The sequence below is a fragment of the Grammomys surdaster genome, unplaced genomic scaffold (genome assembly GCF_004785775.1).
Source record: "Grammomys surdaster isolate TR1022 unplaced genomic scaffold, NIH_TR_1.0 126391, whole genome shotgun sequence".
Lineage (NCBI taxonomy): Eukaryota > Metazoa > Chordata > Mammalia > Rodentia > Muridae > Grammomys > Grammomys surdaster.
In genome coordinates this window covers 324,490-342,458 of record NW_021621185.1, presented here as the reverse complement: position 1 = coordinate 342,458, position 17,969 = coordinate 324,490, and the positions used below count along the sequence as shown (strand labels likewise).

The window sequence follows — 17,969 nt, the reverse complement described above, 5'->3', positions numbered from 1 at the left end:
AGTCTACATTCCCTAAAAAAAAAAAAAAAAAAAAAAAAAAAAAAAAATCAAGAAAATCTAATGAACTTAATTTTTTAATTCAATTATTAGTATGTCCCAAAAGAAGGAGGGTAGCTACAGTTTAGTCTGCTAGCAATCCTTTTATAGTCCTATCAAGCTGAAGTCTAAATGTCTCCAAAGATGGCAAGTCAAGAGTAGCAAATGCAAAAAAAAAAAAAAAAAGATAAACTATGGAAATACTAATGAAAAGAAAGTTTGTGCAGTTGTAGCACTATCCAACAATGTAGTCTTTACAACAGCACATGGACAGAATAAGTGGATACTGTCACAATACTCGTTCCACATAAGCGTTTCTACATTTACAAATACCCAACAACATAGAATTCACGAGAAAAGGCTGACAGAAACCATAGTAGATATGTTCTCAGGAACAGGTGATTTCAACTTGCCTACTTCAACATTCATATTAAGAAACACACACACACACACACACACACACACACACACACACACACACACACGTCCTAGCGCAAAGTAAAATAAAAATTCAGCATGTCGACAAAAGATACAAACAACAACAGCTTGGTTACACTACCTACTTAAAAGATTAACAACTATGGAACACATGTTTTACAACTACACATGCAGGATTTACCAAATATGTCTTTATGTTGGGTTATAAAACAAATCTTGGGTATTGCAAGCTTTTGGGCTAATATCCACTTATCAGTGAGTGCATACCATGTGTGTTCTTTTCTAATTGGGTTGCCTCACTCAGGATGATATTTTCTAGTTCCATCCATTTGCCTAAGAATTTCTTAAATTCATTGTTTTTAACATCTTACTAATACTCCAATGTGTAAACCTACCACATTTTCTGTATCCATTCCTCTGTTGAAGGACATCTGGGTTCTTTCCAGCTTCTGGCTATTATAAGGCTGCTATGAACATAGTGGAGCATATGTCCTTGTTATATGTTGGAGCATCTTCTACCCAGAAGGTATGCCCAGGAGTGGTATAGCTGGGTCCTATGTCCAATTTTCTGAGGAACCGCCAGACTGATTTCCAGAGTGGTTGTATCAGCTTGCAATCCCACCAACAATAGAGGAGTGTTCCTCTTTCTCCACATCCTCACCAGCATCTGCTATCACCTGAGTTTTTGATCTTAGCCATTCTGACTGGTGTGAGGTGGAATCTCAGGGTTGTTTTGATTTGCATTTCCCTGATGACTAAGGATATTGAACATTTCTTTAGGTGCTTCTCGGCCATTTGAGTTTCCTCAGTTGAGAATTCTTTGTTTAGCTCTGTACCTCATTTTTTAATAGGGTTATTTGGTTGTCTGGAGTCTAATTTCTTGAGTTCTTTGTATATATGGGATATTAGCCCTCTATCGGATGTAGGACTGGTAAAGATCTTTTCCCAATCTGTTGGTTGCCATTTTGTCCTATTGACAGTGTCCTTTGCTTTACAGAAGCTTTGCAATTTTATGAGGTCCCATTTGTCAATTCTTGATCTTAGAGCATAAGCCATTGGTGTTCTGTTCAGGAACTTCTCGCCTGTGCCCACATATTTGAGGCTCTTCATCAACTTTTTCTATTAGTTTCAGTGTATCTGGTTTGATGTGGAGGTCCTTTATCCACTTGGACTTGAGCTCTGTACAAGGAGACAAGAATGGATTGATCTGCATTCTTCTACATGCTGACTTCCAGTTGAACCAGCACCATTTGTTGAAAATGCTGTCCTTCTTCCACTGGATGGTTTTAGATCCTTTGTCAAAGATCAAGTGACCGTAGATGTGTGGGTTCATTTCTGGGTCTTCAATTCTATTCCACTGATCTTCCTGCCTGTCTCTGTACCAATACCATTCAGTTTTTATCACTACTGTTCTGTAGTACAGCTTGAAGTCAGGGATGGCAATTCCCTCAGAAGTTCTTTTGTTGTTCAAAATAGTTTTAGCTATCCTGGGTTTTTTGCTATTCCAAATGAATTTGCAAATTGCTCTTTCTATTTCTATGAAGAATTCAGTTGGAATTTTGATGGGGATTGCATTGAATCTGTAGATTGCTTTTGGCAAGATGGCCAGTTTTACTATATTAATCCTGCCAATCGATGAGCATGGGAGAGCTTTAGCCCAAAAGCTTGCAATACCCAAGATACAACTCACAGACCACATGAAGCTCATGAACAAGGAAGACCAAAGTGTGGGTGATTTGGTCCTTCTTAGAAGGAGTAACAAAATACTGATGGGAGCAAATATGGAGACAAAGTGTGGGACAGAAATTGAAGGAGGGGCAGTCCGGGAACCTCTCCACCTGGGTATTCATCCTTTGTGCAGTCACCAAAGACAGTCACTGATGGCTGATGTGGATGCCAGGAAGTGTATGCTGACAGGAGCCTGATATAACTGTCTCCTTAGAGGTCTGCCAGAGCCTGAAATATACAGAGGTGGATGCTCACAGCTAACCATTGAACTGATCATGGGGTTCCCAATGGAGGAGAGAGAGAGAAGACTGAAGGAGCTGAAGGGGTTTGAGGCCCCATGGCAAGAGCAACAATACCAACCCCAGGGTATAAACCACCAGCCGTGCAGCATGGGGAGGGATCCATGGCTCCAGCTGTAGAGGTAGGGGAGGAAGGCCTTGTCAGGCATAGGTGAGAGAGGAGGTCCTTGGTCCCATGAAGGCTGGATGCCCCAGTGTGATGGAGTTCGAGGGTGGGGAGGTGGGAGTAAGTAGGTGGAGGCATATCCTCATAGAAGCAGGAGGAAGGGGGATGGGATGGGGGCTTCTGTGTGGTTGGGGAATGGAGAAAGGAGATAACATCTGAAATGTAAATACAATATCCAATAAAAAATTTAATTTAAAAACAAATCTTAAGCCAGACATGTTGGCTAATGACAGATGAAGCAGGTGGAACACAAGATCCAGGACACCCTGGGCTGCTAGTGAGCCCATATTTCAAAAATCTATCACAGAGACTACAAATTTCAACAAATACCACCAGCCTGAAATCATAAAATTATTATCTAGCTAAACAGAATTATGCCTGAAATTATTAACAGAAAAATATGTAGTATATTCTTATATTAAAATTTTTCAAAAATACTTCAAACAAATTCCAATGATAAACAGCATTTTGAAACAAATGGCAATGAAAATGCTACACTAGAATACAAATTAGACAGCAGGCAAAGAACTTGTGATGCAAGTAAAAGCTAGACTTCAAAACTGAGCCAGGCAGACATAACTGTCCACTGATAATCCCAGTGTCCAAGGAATGGAAACAAGCACTCAGAGCAAGCTGGCATGTCTGGCCAAAACGGCGAGCTTTGGATTGGGTAAGAGACACAGAACAACTGGGAAAGACAACATCAATCTTCGATCTCTACATTCATGTGTGTGCATGTGTGTGTGTGTGCGTGTGTGTGTGCGTGCCGTGTGTGCGTGCGTGTGTGTCAGAGAGAGAGACACACACACCTGCATACTGTGAACACACATAAATACTAGAAAGGAAAAAAACCCCACACATTAGAATAACAAAATTCTGCCTCATGAATTTATGGCAGGAAAAGAAAATCAACAGATTAAGATGAAATCAAATACAGCACAGAAACAGAAAAGGGAAAAAACTGGGAACATGAAAAGAAAGCAGAACTAAAGACCAACACAGCAGGACATTAGTTTTCAGAAAATAAAAAACAAAGAATTAGGACCACCAATAAAAATACTTAGCAATGAATTTGCAGGAATGAAAACTACAGGCTAGTTTCTCTTATGACTCCTGGGTCAAAAGTTCTACACATGAGAGCCAGAGATGGCTTAGCAGTTAATGGTACTTGATGCTTTTGCAGAGGACCTAGGTTCAATTCCTAGTACCCACATAGTAGCTAATTACCCTCTGCAACTCAGTTCCAGACACCTCAGCAGCACGAGACACACACACAGCACACACACATGCAAGTAAAATACCCTCAAACAGAAATACTTTACTCTCTGTGTGTTGTGTGTGTGTGTGTGTGTGTGTGTGCGCGCGCGCACTATGTGTGTTCATGTTGGGGAGGGGTACACACACAGAAACAGATATTAACTATCAGGTGTCTTCCACAATCACTTTCCACCTCTTCTGTGGAGCCAGGGCCTTTTGGAGAGCAATGATTGGCTGGACTGGCTGGGAATCCAGGCTCAAATCCTCCTGCTTGCACAGCAAGCACTGTACTAAATGAGCCACCTTCCCAGCTCAAGATTCACTCACTCTAAAGAAACAAACAAAACATTCTCACTAACCTCAGAATCTGCTTAATCAAATTATGATTCATCAATATTAAAAGTTGACATAAAATAGCATTCCAAGAGGTTCCACAGATTGGATAATATATAAATATATGTATATATGATATTAACTAATAGGATGCAATTACATTTGTAAAATTTGATGAATTCCAGTAATTCATAAATAATTCACTTATCTTATTAATCTCCTTAAAAAGCTAATTTAAAACTTACAGAAATATGCTTCAAAGAGATTATTTGAATGGTCCATAGCATTTGAGAAGTTGCTCAGCATCTTTAGTCATCAGGTAAATGAGAGTTCAAACAACCAAAACATACTATTACTTACATATCTAACAAAATATGAAAAAAAGAACAATCTAGAAACACCAGCACATGAAATGTTCATGCAAGTATAAACCAACACACACACATTGAAAAACATGACACTTGTTGTTCCATTACACACTATAACTCAAAATAACAACAATATGAGATGAAGAAATACTTTGGCCACACAAAAGAACAATAGACTTCTCCCATAAATACTATTAAATTAAAATAAATACAAATGAATACTCCATTTTTATGAAGTTCAAAACTAGTTAAAGCTAAATAGAAATGACAACAGTTAGAATCACAGCTTCTCTGTTAGCTTTAAAGAGTGCAGATGCACTGAGGTTTGGTCTCTTGCTATCTATTATAATGCTAAATATTGGCCCACAGGGCCTGGCTGCCCTTTAGGTGCTCTTCCTGCAGGATGGTACCTTAGCCCGGTGGGTCTGGGCCTGCCATCCTTTCTTTGGTTGCAGAGTAAAGCAGGAGGAGTCTCTCTGATGGCCCTAATCTCTTTCATAGCCAGAACCTTTTCTAGGAAATGACTTGGCTATAACATTAAGCTTTCTAGGGTTCCTCTTCTCTCCAAACTGTTCATTTTTTTATTTCTTTCTGTCCATTTGCTTTTTTTCTTTGTAGACCTGCAAGGAGTAATTAATAATAACCATTCCACTGACTCAGTATTGTATAGTATTGAAATGCTCTGCATTAATGAAATTAGTTGATTAATTTTTCATTAATTTTTCATGTACCTCCTGTAAGTTCTCAAGGACATGGGCAAAAAGCAGCTGGATACTTAGCAAAAATGTAACTGAATGATCACTAGCCCAGTTGCTAAGACTGTTCCCCTCAGAAATCTCCCTTATCCTCTGCTGCTGGGAAATATCACTCAGATTTCACATTCTATAGTTTCACATGAATGGCATCTTTAACTGCACTCATGTTCACGTGTGTGGGTCAAGCCCACCTGAGTGTAGTGCGTTATCTTTCTTGTGCTGTTGGGTATAAATGCTAAGGTTCTATTAGGAATTTCCTCATGGATGCTGGAACTGACACTGCTCAGCTCTTTTCTGGTCTTGGAATGTCTCTGGTTTTTGTACTGGAATAAATCTCGATTCATGGATTATATATATTCAAAAGCATTTTCATCTCTTTGATTTTCAAGAAAATCTTGAGCAGAACTGGTATTATTTCTTCCTTAACTGTCCGTGCTTTGCATCAGTTTCAGCACATCTACCAGTTTCAGCAGATCAGGTTCTGTAAAGCAATTGCCCACACTCTGGTACTACAGTCTGTATTAGTTACTTTCTGTTCTTGTGCTAAAACACCATGACCCAAAGTGACTTTCAGAATAGAGTTTATTTTGGTGCAGTCTCAGAAGGGCAGACTGCAGTATGGCAGGGATGGTGGCAGCTGGATACAAGCATGGCAACAGGAACAGGAAGCAGGGAGAGCAAAACAGAAATGAGCCAAGGCCACATACTCCCAAAGCCAACCCCTGAGACACATTTCTTCCTGCAAGGCCACATTTTTCAAACATCTCCAAATACTGCCATCAACAGGAGACCAAGCCTTCAAAAAAGACACTTTCATTCAAACCACCCTAGAGCCGTGAGCCAATATAACCCCCATCCCTTATGTTGCTTTTATCACATATTCAGTCAAAGCAGCAAGAAAAATAATTAAGACAGTGGCCTTATTATAAGAACAAACATGTAGTTCAGTTACATCAACTCAAAGTAAAAGACAGGGCTCTGCCATTGTTTTCATCTTAGGAAATTTACAATAAAAAATTAAGAATGGCTTAATACATAAAAACAGATCCTAAACTAATGTTAAATTTCCAAAATACTCTACAGATTTGGAAACTGGTAAATATAGCCTAATAGCAAGACTTAACTAGAGATAAAGGATATTCCTCAACTAGCGTCACAGCATATTTTGATAAAGCAGAGAACTCACCTGCCATGCTGGGACAGAGGTTGAGTTGGACATGACTGCTTTTTGCAGTTCTTCTAGCACAGCATCTGGGAGGAGCTTCTGTGACTCCAGGAGTGATTTACACTGAACTTGTCTCAACAGTAAGATAACAGCTGGCTGATCAGGGTTACTTTTTAAATTCTAAAAATTAAATTTCAAAGAGAAACATATCAAATAGGCTCTAAACTGAAATAAATAAAAGGCAATTACACTGTGCTCCATGCTAGGAGATTTTATTCCCCTTAATTTAAACCTTTTTTTTTTTTTTTTTTTTGGCTATAGCAAAAACAGGTACTAAAGTTAAATAAACAGAAGGCTACACAGCCTAGGAATACCAAAGCGTACATATACCATATACCATATCTTTCACATGAGTAATAGTGTTGTAGTGCTTGAGTCACTGAATTTAGCTTTAATATGCCCTGTTGAATCAGTTTATTCTCAGCTTCTATACTAAGTCCTGAATGTAAAACTCACCCAAGAAATGTAAAAAGGAAAGGTTATCACTCCTTCAGTGGAACATACCATACTGAATGATTAATATAACATTTGTATTTACTTATGAAGTATAGTGTCATAACTTAGTACATAATATAGTTCATACATTATGATCATATCAGAATAATTAGAATTTTCATCTCAAGTGTCAGCTCTGTAGGCTGGCAAACTTCCAACTCTTCTGTAGTCAACTCTTCTGTGCTGCTTCTCTTCAGAGAATATTTATCTATTGTTTTTCTCATTAGATCACAGTCCAATATACATCTAAAGTGTATTTCAAGGCTTTATCATAAGAAAGACTAAAACTATAAAATGAAAAGGACAGACTCATAAAACATTCCTCATTCTAGCAGAAAAAACATTACAACTGCTAATTTATGCTTAGTTAGCATCCACAATATAGTTAATACACTATCCTGGACTTAGAACAGATAGAATCGTTCACATGAAAGAGAAAATATATTATTCTGCTTTTCAAAGTATTGAAGGACAAAAGGGATCATTAAAGACCATTTTTATCTCTCTGTAAAATTTGTTTCTCTTTCAAAAACCATTTCTAAGAGAACAACATAACTCGCTCTGGTATTTATAAGCCATAAGCATTCAGAAAAAAGCCATGTTTAAAGCTCCTCTTTTTAGTAGGTCCATAAAACCTTTAACTGATTAACTGATTGAATAAATATTTATTGAGCCACTCTATGTGGAGGGAAAGATGCTAACAATCTACCCATAAAACCTGCCATCAGAAAGCCACGTAGTCCTAGCCCATGCTGATAAAAAAAAGAGGCTCTAGTCACCAATCAGCAATGTTCAGTCATTCTACTGCTTCAGAACTTGGAAAAGTGAACACATTCTTGAGACCAGTATTCTAAAGGGAGTAACCATAAAGCAAAGGAATAACACCTTAAGCAAAATAAATGGTCTATACAAAGTCCAGGAGAGGGCTGGGAAGATAGCTCAGTGATTAAGAGAGCATATTGCCCTTGTTGAGGACTGGAGTTGTATTCCCGCACCCATACAATGCAGCTGCTAACTGCCTATACTTCCAGCACCAGGATATATGATACCCCATGACCTCCTCATACACTGATATACATATACACACATTAATAATAAATAAATAACATTTCTTTTGCAAAGAGATGATGAGGGTTTAGAAGCAGTACAGTAGTAGCAATACATTTGTAGCTGCTGAGAGCTTCTGGGCAAATACTTAATATTCTTTAAAAATGAATTTTCTCACTCATAAAAAGGTTGACAATCATAAACATGTACATCACCAATTGTTGTAAAGCCCAGAAAAAGTAACGCCAAACAGAAGGACTGACTTGCAGTAAGCAGCCAATGAATGCTGCTTGCTATCACCAACACCTTACACTCAATAAGTACTATGTGCTAGAGTTTTACTTAAGACAAAAAAAGCATGAATTTCAATGTGTAACTCCACAATACTACCTTAGTGCACAGAGATTCAGCTTCAGATATGTTTCCTGTGTCAATCAGACCAGTGACAGCTTGTGAGAAAGACCACTTTTCAAGCGACTGGTTGTAATTTTGCAAAATTTCTTTGTCCTTAACTGTAAAACAAAAAAAAAGAGATCAATGCTACTATCTTCTGCTTTGTATAATGTGCTCTCAAGGGGAGAAGCATTTGCTAACAATTTTCACAGGTATACTTTATATACTTTTTTAGAGACGGTCTATATAGCCCAGGCTGACCACAAACTCACATTTCTAGAATCCTGTAATTACCACTACACCCAGCACCTGACCACCAGAATACCATAGATTTACTATGAGTACTTCTGATTGATATTTTCAGTATATATGCTGTATAAAACAATGAAAATTCACTGAAAAAAAAATTCTATGGTGTAACTAAAGTAACAGCAGCTGTGTCCACTCTGAAGAATTCCAACTTACACACTGGCAGACAAACATCACAGCTGAGGTAGGACACAAGGCCACCATTAGCAAAAGCCTTCTTCCACATTTTTTCCATTCTATTGAATTTTCTTTGTCTTATCTACCATATTCCTATCTTATCTTTGCCATTTCTTTATGCATCCTACTTTGGGATTAACTTATCTTTTGTTTTTAGACTCCTAAGAAAGAAGCTGATATCATTAACTTGAGGGAAGCTGTTCTCCATTCCGAATCTAACTGTTCAATACAATAAAACTCCTCCAAATGTGCTTTCATCATGTTCTACAGTTCTGACACACTGTACAAACTTTAACTCACTTAAAACTATTTCCTAATGTTCCTTGGGATTTGTTATTTGGTCTAGGTTATTAGGAAGTATGCTATTTAGTTTCCAAATATTTAAGAATTTCCCAGTTAATAGTCTGATATTTACTGGCAAAAGATGGGGAACTTAATTAGCTTTCCACTAAAGGCTTCCTGGGTGGAAGACAAAAAATAGCCAGTTCAAGGCCACTGTAGACAGCCTAGTCTGCCAAAGTGAGGGGAAAGGGCAGACTGAGAAGCATGGTGATGCTCACAGATTACAGTCACAGGCTCACCGAGACTGACAGCACCTCCTCACAGGTAGTCACAGGTATACCACCTCACCACCAAACCACCAAAGGCTTGTCGAAGCTACATTAACCATGACAAGACTATAAAGGAAAAGAGATTCAAGTATAAGAGATAAATTTTGTATAACAGAGCAAGCTTCAGGACTGGAGTCAGTACTGCAGAGATGCTGGAATACAGCAGGAACGCTAGAATTATTAGAATGAATAGTTGATATGATAAAATCTCCATTAATTAAGCAGACAACAGTCAACAAGAAATGGGCAATGTAAATTCTGAAAAACTTAGAAACAACAAAAGATAGAAACGAAAACTGTTAATAGAACCAAGTATTCATGATACATTTATTGACAGGGTTGCTGAGAAAACACTTTCTGAACTTCAGGTATCTCCACTGAAATCACTCAAACAGTGAGGCAAAAAGAAAAACATAATGAATGTAATAGAAGGGATTTTCAAGAACCATGGGACAACTACAAAAGACCTATGTAAACCTAATGGAGTTGCAGAGGAAGCAAGAGAAGGGGACAGATTTAGAACCATGATGGCTTTTAACATCCCCAGGTTAACACTGGACACAAGCACCAGCCAGGAAGCACAGACGACACCGAGAACGATGAACACCCAACAGAAACAAAACCCCAAAACTATATCCAGCTATGTTATCTTCAAACCTTAGAAAATCAAAGATAAGACAAAACTCCACCAAGAAGCTGGAGAGGGAAAGAAAGATAATATCCAACGTCTCTTCAGAAACTGTAGAAAAGGAGAATACACTGAAATATTTAAAGTTTTATTTAACAAAGGAGAAAGGGATTAGAATTCTGCACCCTGAAAAATTATCCTTTAAAAATTATAAAATAAGTCTTCTTCTTCTATTTCTTTCTTGAGAGACTTGAAGTTTTTGTCATACAGATCTTTCGCTTGTTTGGTTAGAGTTACCCCAAGATATTTTATATTATTTGTGACTACTGTGAAGGGTGTTTCTCTAATGTCATTCTCAGCCCACTAATCATTTGTATAAAGAAAGACTACTGATTTATTTGAGTAAATTTTATATCCTACCACTTTGCTGAAGTTGTTTATCGACTGAAGAAGTTCTCTAGTTGAATTTTTCAGGTTGCTTAAGTATACTATCATATCATCTGCAAATAGTGATATCTTGACTTCTTCTTTGACAATTTGTATCCCCTTGATTGCCTTTTGTTGTCTTACTGCTCTAGCTAGAACTTCAAGTACTATATTGAATGGATATGGGGAGAGTTGGTAGCCTTATCTTGTCCCTGATTTTAGAGGGATTGCTTCAAGTATCTCTCCATTTAACTTGATATTGGCTGTAAGTTTACTGTATATTGCTTTTATTATGCTAGATAAGGACCTTGAATTCTTGATCTCTCCAATACTTTTACCATGAAGGGGTGTTGTATTTTGTCAAATGCCTTTTCAAAATCTAATGAAATGATAATGTGATTTTTTTTTCCTTTGAGTTTGTTTATATAGTGGAGAGATCTCCAATGCTCATGGACTGGTAGGATTATCATAGTAAAAATGGCCATCCTACCAAAAGTAATCTACAGATTCAATGCAAACCCATCAAAATCCCAATGCAATTCTTCACAGATATGGAAAATGGAAAAAACAATTCTCAAATTCATCTGGAAAACAAAAACAGAAGAGAGAAAACAATTCTTTACAATAACAAAGCTTCTGGGGGAATTACCATCCCTGACCTCAAGCTGTACTACAGAGCAATAATAAAAACAGCATGGTAATGGTACAAAGACAGACAGGTTGAGCAATGGAGTAGAACTGAATACCCAGAAATGAAACCACACACTTAGAGACATTTGATTTTTTACAAAGAAGCCAAAAATATACATTGGAAAAAAAAGAGCATCTTTAATAAATGGTGCTGGTCTAACTGGCTGTCTGCATGTAGAAAATTGAAAATATATACATATTAGTCACCTTGAACAAAGATCAAGTCCAAGGGGATCAAGGACCTCAATACAAAATCAGATACACTCAATCTAATAGAAGAGAAAGTGGGAAAGAGCCTCAAATTCATTGGCACAGGGGGAAGTTTCCTAAACAGAACTCCAATAGGCTCTAAGATTAAGAATTGATAAATGAGACCTCTTGAAACTGGAAAGCTTCTGTAAGGCAAGGCACATAGTCAATAGGACAAATCAACAACCTACAGATAGGAAAAAAATCTTCACTAACCCTACAAACTATAGAGGGCTAATATCCAATATATAAAAAGAACTCAAGAAGCTAACATCCAAATACCATACAACCCAATAAAAAAAATGGGGTATAGAATTCATAACAGAAGAATCTCAAATGGCTGAGAAATACTTAAAGAAGTGTTCAACATCCTTAGTCATCAGGGAAATGGAAAGCAAAACAACCCTGAGATTCTACCTCACACCAGTCAGAATGACTAAGATCAAAAAACTCAGGTGACAGCAGATGCTGGCGAGGACATGAAGAAAGAGGAACACTCTTCCATTGCTGGTGGGATTGCAAACTGGTACAACCACTCTGAAAATCAATCTGGAAGTTCCTCAGAAAATTGAAAATAGATCTACCTGAAGACCCAGCTATACCACTCTTGGGCATATCCCAAAAGATGCCCCACCATGCCACAGGGGCACGTGTGTTCATAGCGGCCTTATTTATAATAGCCAGAAGCTAGAAACAACCCAAATGTTCCACAATGGAAGAATGGATACAGAAAATGTGGTTCATTTACACAATGGAACTCAGCTATTAAGAACGAGGACATCATGAATTTTTCAGGCAAATGGATGGAACTAGAAAATATCATTCCTGAGTGAGGTAACTCAGATCCAAAAGGACATGCATGGTATGTACTCACTAATGAGCCAAAATAGTACAGCATACTCAGGACACAACCCAAAGGTCTCAAGAAGGTTAACAAGCTGAAGGGCTCAAGTGAGGATACTTCAATCTCACTTGAGATGGTGAAGAAAGCAATCACAGGAGGCAGAAAGAGGGAAGGACCTGGGTGGGAGAGGGAACAGTGAGAGGAAGGGAAGAACAGGATCAGGTAGTGTGTGTGTGTGCGTGCATGCGTGCGTGTGTGTGTGTGTGTGTGTGTTTTTCATAGAGTGGGGGAACAGGACTGAAGCCCTGAGGGCCAGCAGAAAGAATGGAAACACGCAACCTCAGGAGGCAGGAGGTGGGAGGACCCTCTAGAATGTACTAAAGACCTGGGAGGTGAGAAACTCTCAGGACTGAAAGGGAGGGACCTTGGAGGAAGTGCTTTACAATGAGGAGGGGGAACTTGTAGAGTCTACCTCCAGTGGAAGGATAGGACATTAAGTGGAGGGATGTGGGTGCTATCCCACAGTCAAAAGCTCTGACTCAGAATTGTTCCTGTCTGAAGGATCTGCAAGGACAAAAACTGAGAAAAAAAAAATGAGAGAACGGAGGTCCAGTGACAGGCCCAAATTGGGATCCATTCAAGGGGAGGCCCAGGGCTCTGACATTGTTACTGATGCTATGATGTGCTTGCAGACAGGAGCTTAGCATGTCTACCCTCTGATAGGCCCAACAAGCAGCTGAAAGAATCAGATGCAGATACTAGAACCCAGCTAATGGACAGAAGCCAGGGAGAAGCTGACTTAACGAAAAGCTGGAAGAAGATGAGGAGGAGGCTGCCCCATGGGAAGGCCAGCAGTCTCAACTAACCTGGACCCCTGAGATCTCTCAGACACTGAGCCATCAACCAGGCAGCACATACCAGCTGATATGAGGCCTCTGACAGATGTACAGCAGAGGACTGCCTGGTCTGGCCTTTGTGAGAGAAGATGCACCTAACCCTGGAGAGATTTGAGGCCCCAGGGAGTGGGGAGGCCTGGTGGGATGGATTGGGGGTGGGAGGGTGTGGAGGTTGGGACATCCTCTTGGAGATGGGTAGTGGTGGGGGTAAGAAAAGAGGTATAGGATGGGGAGTGGTGGGGGGGCAAACTTGGAGGGGGATGAAGTCTGGACTTAAAAAAGGATTAAAGAATAAAAAATTTTTAAAAAAGTAAAACAAAAAAAATAAAAAGAAATACTTTCTCAAACAAAAATTAAATAACTACCTTGCAAGAATGGGAAATGAAAATTCTTTTACACAGGAAGTAAGTGATAAAAGTCATTTATCAAAACTCAGAGTTACATAAAGAGTATCAGAGAGAATCTGTATTCTTATTTGATTTAATATGTAACAGTTAACTGAAAAATAATAGCAACAATGTCATCCAATCATGTTTAAGAAAATAAAATTTGTAATTTTTTTATAACCATGAATACTGACGTTGTATGTGTCCTTGATTTAGTCACTGGTGGAAACTGAATTAAAGCATCTACACAAATGCTTTTTACAAGTTACTTGAAACAGGAATGATGCAGGACTCATTCTGGAATAAGCATCATCACACCAGTGAGAGTGGAAGAGAGGAGGTATGACCAAAGCCAGGACAGCTCCTGAGAGGCCTGCATCTACTTTAAATTCTCCTTTTATCCTCTAAGATACAAGGTGGGTGGATGGGCAAACAAGCAAGATTTTACAGAAGCATTCATGGCAGCCACCATGTTAAGGGCAACTATCCACTGTTTCGGCTATTTCTCCAGGCCATGATATTTCAGATGGAAATTTATGTCATGCTTGGCAAATACATAGTACAAACAGTGCTTTAAGTAAATCATAAATAAATCAATGAATTGGTATCCATTTTTCTACCTTATTATACTTCAGAATAGAGAATGGGAAGGTAGGGTAAAGGAGGGAATATGTGCAGGGATAACTAACACTATAAAGGTTTTGAAAAGCTACATGGAAACCTACTACACTAGAAGACTCCTAACAAAAGCAACTTACATGGAGTTACTGTGTAATGAGGAAGATGTCCCTGACATCAGATATCTCTACTGCATCAGTGTATCTTCTAACAAAAGCAATTTACATGGAGTTACTGTGTAATGAGGAAGATATCCCTGACATCAGATATCTCTACTGCATCAGTGTATCTTACAGGTTGCTTGCTGTTGTAGGCTACAGGGTCTGCAGCTGGGTGAGAATGATGGTCACTTTCCTCCTCTGGTAGTATGAACAGTGCTTCCTTCCCAGCACTGTGAGTGCTAGCCAGTAGAGGTAAACATTCTAGCTGGACAACAGCTCCATTTCTCCATGTTTGATGACAATGTAAGTGAATAGTGTCTTCAGCAATAGGGCCCTGCTGTCATTTTGCTGTCAGTGGCATAACAAATCTTTTGGGAGTGACTCACCACTTGTTAAAAATTGGATTTAAGGCCCACTCCAAGAAATGGAATCCATACCTGATACTATTAATAAGTAAAGCCAAGAGTAGATATGTTGTGAGTCCTGGGGTAAGACTACTATTGATTGATAAGAGCCATCTAAGAGAAGCTAAAAGCCAGCAGGGGATCCTCCTGAGATGGTTCCACCATGGACTAAAATTTGTGATGGATTTGCTTTTTTAGGCAAGGCCAAGGAGATTACATACGAGGAGAGATTTCTGCTATTAATATGTTTTTCCTGTTGCTATTAAGTATATAACAATTACTAGGTATTGGCCTACCCTTTTGAGCAGATTTCTGCAGACCTATGAAGATACACAATCTTATAGTGATGCTATCGAGACAGATAGATGATGATTCCATAGAATTGCTGATTTGATTAAAATAATTTTAGGAAGAAAGTTTCTAGAGAAAGTTTCTTAGTTGCTAGAAAAATATAATAAAGTTAGAATCAAAAATAGAAAGTATCAACTCCTCAGAATAGTAAGTAAAGGCTGCATAATAAGAAATACAATGAGCTTTCATAATTACACTAAAAAGAGAAAAAGGGACAATTTTGTGTTCAAGGAAAAACATTTAGGTACAAGGATGAAGTCACAGGTGTGCACTACGATAAGGCAATGCCATGAAAAAATTGTTGCTTTGAACTTATAATGACCATACAGAATGAAACACTGCTTTGAACTTAATATCAATATTCCTTTGTAACTCCCATTCCATGTAACTGATTTTCTAAAGAACGTTTTGTCTAAGAAGGTATAAAAAGCAGAGAAAAGAAAAAGATGTTGGTGGAGTGGTTTGGCTTGGAGAGTTCTGCCCCATCCATTCATCCATCTATCCATCTATCCAAATGTGTGTGTCTGTTTCTCTATATGTAGGTATATGTATATGCATGTAAGGATGCATGAATAATTGAGGAGTTGATTGTGACAGACGGTTGGGTATATGAATGTTTGAATGTATATATGTCTGTGGCATATTTGCCTATATAAACCATCTTAATTCTTTTTCTTTCCTTACTCTCTGGTACACAAAGAGTTAACCACCTTAGCCCGAGAGGCTTCCATTTCTCACCAAAGACTGGAGCACCAGCAATAAATTCTTTTATTTAATCCCTTGCTGCTTTACTTTGAGGTGCTAAATGCAAGGGACTTGCAGTTTCTGGCCTCAGGCAGGTGAGCTAGCATGGCAAAGTCACTTAGACTTAAGACAGGTAAATGTTTTATTATAGACAAGGCAACCCTAAATATCTCACAAGACCAAGTCTTGCCCCCTTGGCTACCTTCAAGAGAGAACCCAAAAGAAGAACAGCAGGGGCTGGCCCTCCCCAGCAATTAATATACTATATTAATAACAAAATATATTACTACTACTACTACTCTGCTAAATGTACAATTCAAGCAAGAGACTCCTAATGATATCACTCTATCCATAGATCAGTGTGTGTCATTCAACCCTCACCAGAGAAGCTTCTTCTTGCAGTAGATAGTACTTAACTTCAAGACCCACAAGTGGACAATGTACAGACAGTAAGAGACCTTGGAGCACTCAGCTCTTAATGAGATGTCCTTATCAAACCCCTACCTTCAAGGATCAGAGATAGTTGCTGAAGGGGACACAAAAAGATTCTAAAACCTAGAGGCAGTAGGTGGCATAAAGAAAAAGTGTCTTCCAAACAAGATAGGGCTAATACAAATATGGATTCACAGTGACTGTAACATCATGCACAAGACCAACACAAATATAAGTCAGACCAAAACCACAGGGCAGACAAGAAGTAGGCACGAAGTCTCATCCCTAACTAAAAAGCTCTCTGCAACTGATATGTACGAGAAGAATCGTTTTCTCTAGTGACATTGGCTAAACCAACCACTCTCCAAGGTAGCCCTCATGCTCAGGAGCTGACCAAGACAAAATGGACTTCATGGGTTTTGTTTTGTTTTTCTTTTTTATTATTGTTGTTTGGTGTTTTTCCCCTTTTTTGTTTTTATTTTATTTTCTTATTTTCTTTGTTTTGTTTTTTGAGAGAGAAAGAACATGAAGTTGGGTGGGAAAGTAGGGAGGGAGAATTTGGAAGGACTTAGGTAAGGGAAAAGAATATAATGAAAATATATTGTGTGAAGTTAAAAAAACTTAAATGTAAATACATAAAAATAAAACTTACGTGAAGCAGAAACAGCAGACTGCAATGCCAAGTACAAATCTACCCTCTTTGGCTGAGTGTTACTGACCAAAGCCAGTTTATCATCTGCATGGCAGGCTGCCATCAGCCCAGCCCAGACAGCAGGGTCATCTAAACAAGAAATATAGTTAAAAGCCTTGTTCATATCAACATGCTGCTGCAAAACTATCATAAATAAAAGTTTATATCTTTCCCAATAAAGCTAATTATATTTTTAAAAAATTTCATGACCTTAAATGAAAGCTAACTTGTTTGCCAAAAACAAACTAGTATATTTAACCTTCAAGATTTGTAAATTTTCTGAACATCTCATAAAGGTACTAGTTGAATAAGTTCCTGTCTGTCTCATGGCTCGTTGGCTCAATCCCTAAATTACTGTTCTAATATGGAGAGTGCAAGTGTATACACTCACTAGCTATGGAGGACAAGTTTCAAGGAGACATTCATTTTTATTACTCTGTTCCTGTTTGAAAATCTTTTTTAAGGATAAACAACTGAACACATTTTGACTTTGGTTTTAGTTTTAGTTTTGTTTTTTGGTTCATAAGAAAAGCAAAACTCAGAGGAAAAAGTCAACACTGAACCTATGTTCTACCAGGAAAGTATGAAAGAAACTCATGGTGCCGAGTGGATGCTGCATGTACGATTGTGTGTACCTGGGATAGGCAACTGTGTGATTGACACTACATTTCATACGTAAAACAAAAGTATAAAACTCTCCTTTGTAACTCTACAAAATGTGACCTTCTAACCCTCTAACATTTCCAGGAGTAACAATGGAAACACACTGGTGCAGTAATGTTTAACTTCTCTTTATCTGTTTGGTCAACAGC

At 38.3% G+C, this 17,969-nt stretch overlaps 1 protein-coding gene across 1 annotated transcript in view; it reads right to left on the bottom strand.

Annotated features, from left to right (window-relative positions):
* The window catches only part of Ttc37 (tetratricopeptide repeat domain 37), a 115,092-nt gene that overhangs the window by 8,875 nt on the left and 88,248 nt on the right, over positions 1–17,969 (bottom strand). Inside the window, exons 40-42 of the mRNA XM_028760086.1 lie at positions 17,119–17,247; positions 8,538–8,659; positions 6,567–6,725 (exon numbers count right to left, since the gene is read on the bottom strand). Of these exons, the coding sequence (XP_028615919.1) occupies positions 6,567–6,725; positions 8,538–8,659; positions 17,119–17,247 (410 nt within the window). The remainder of the gene's footprint in view (positions 1–6,566; positions 6,726–8,537; positions 8,660–17,118; positions 17,248–17,969) is intronic.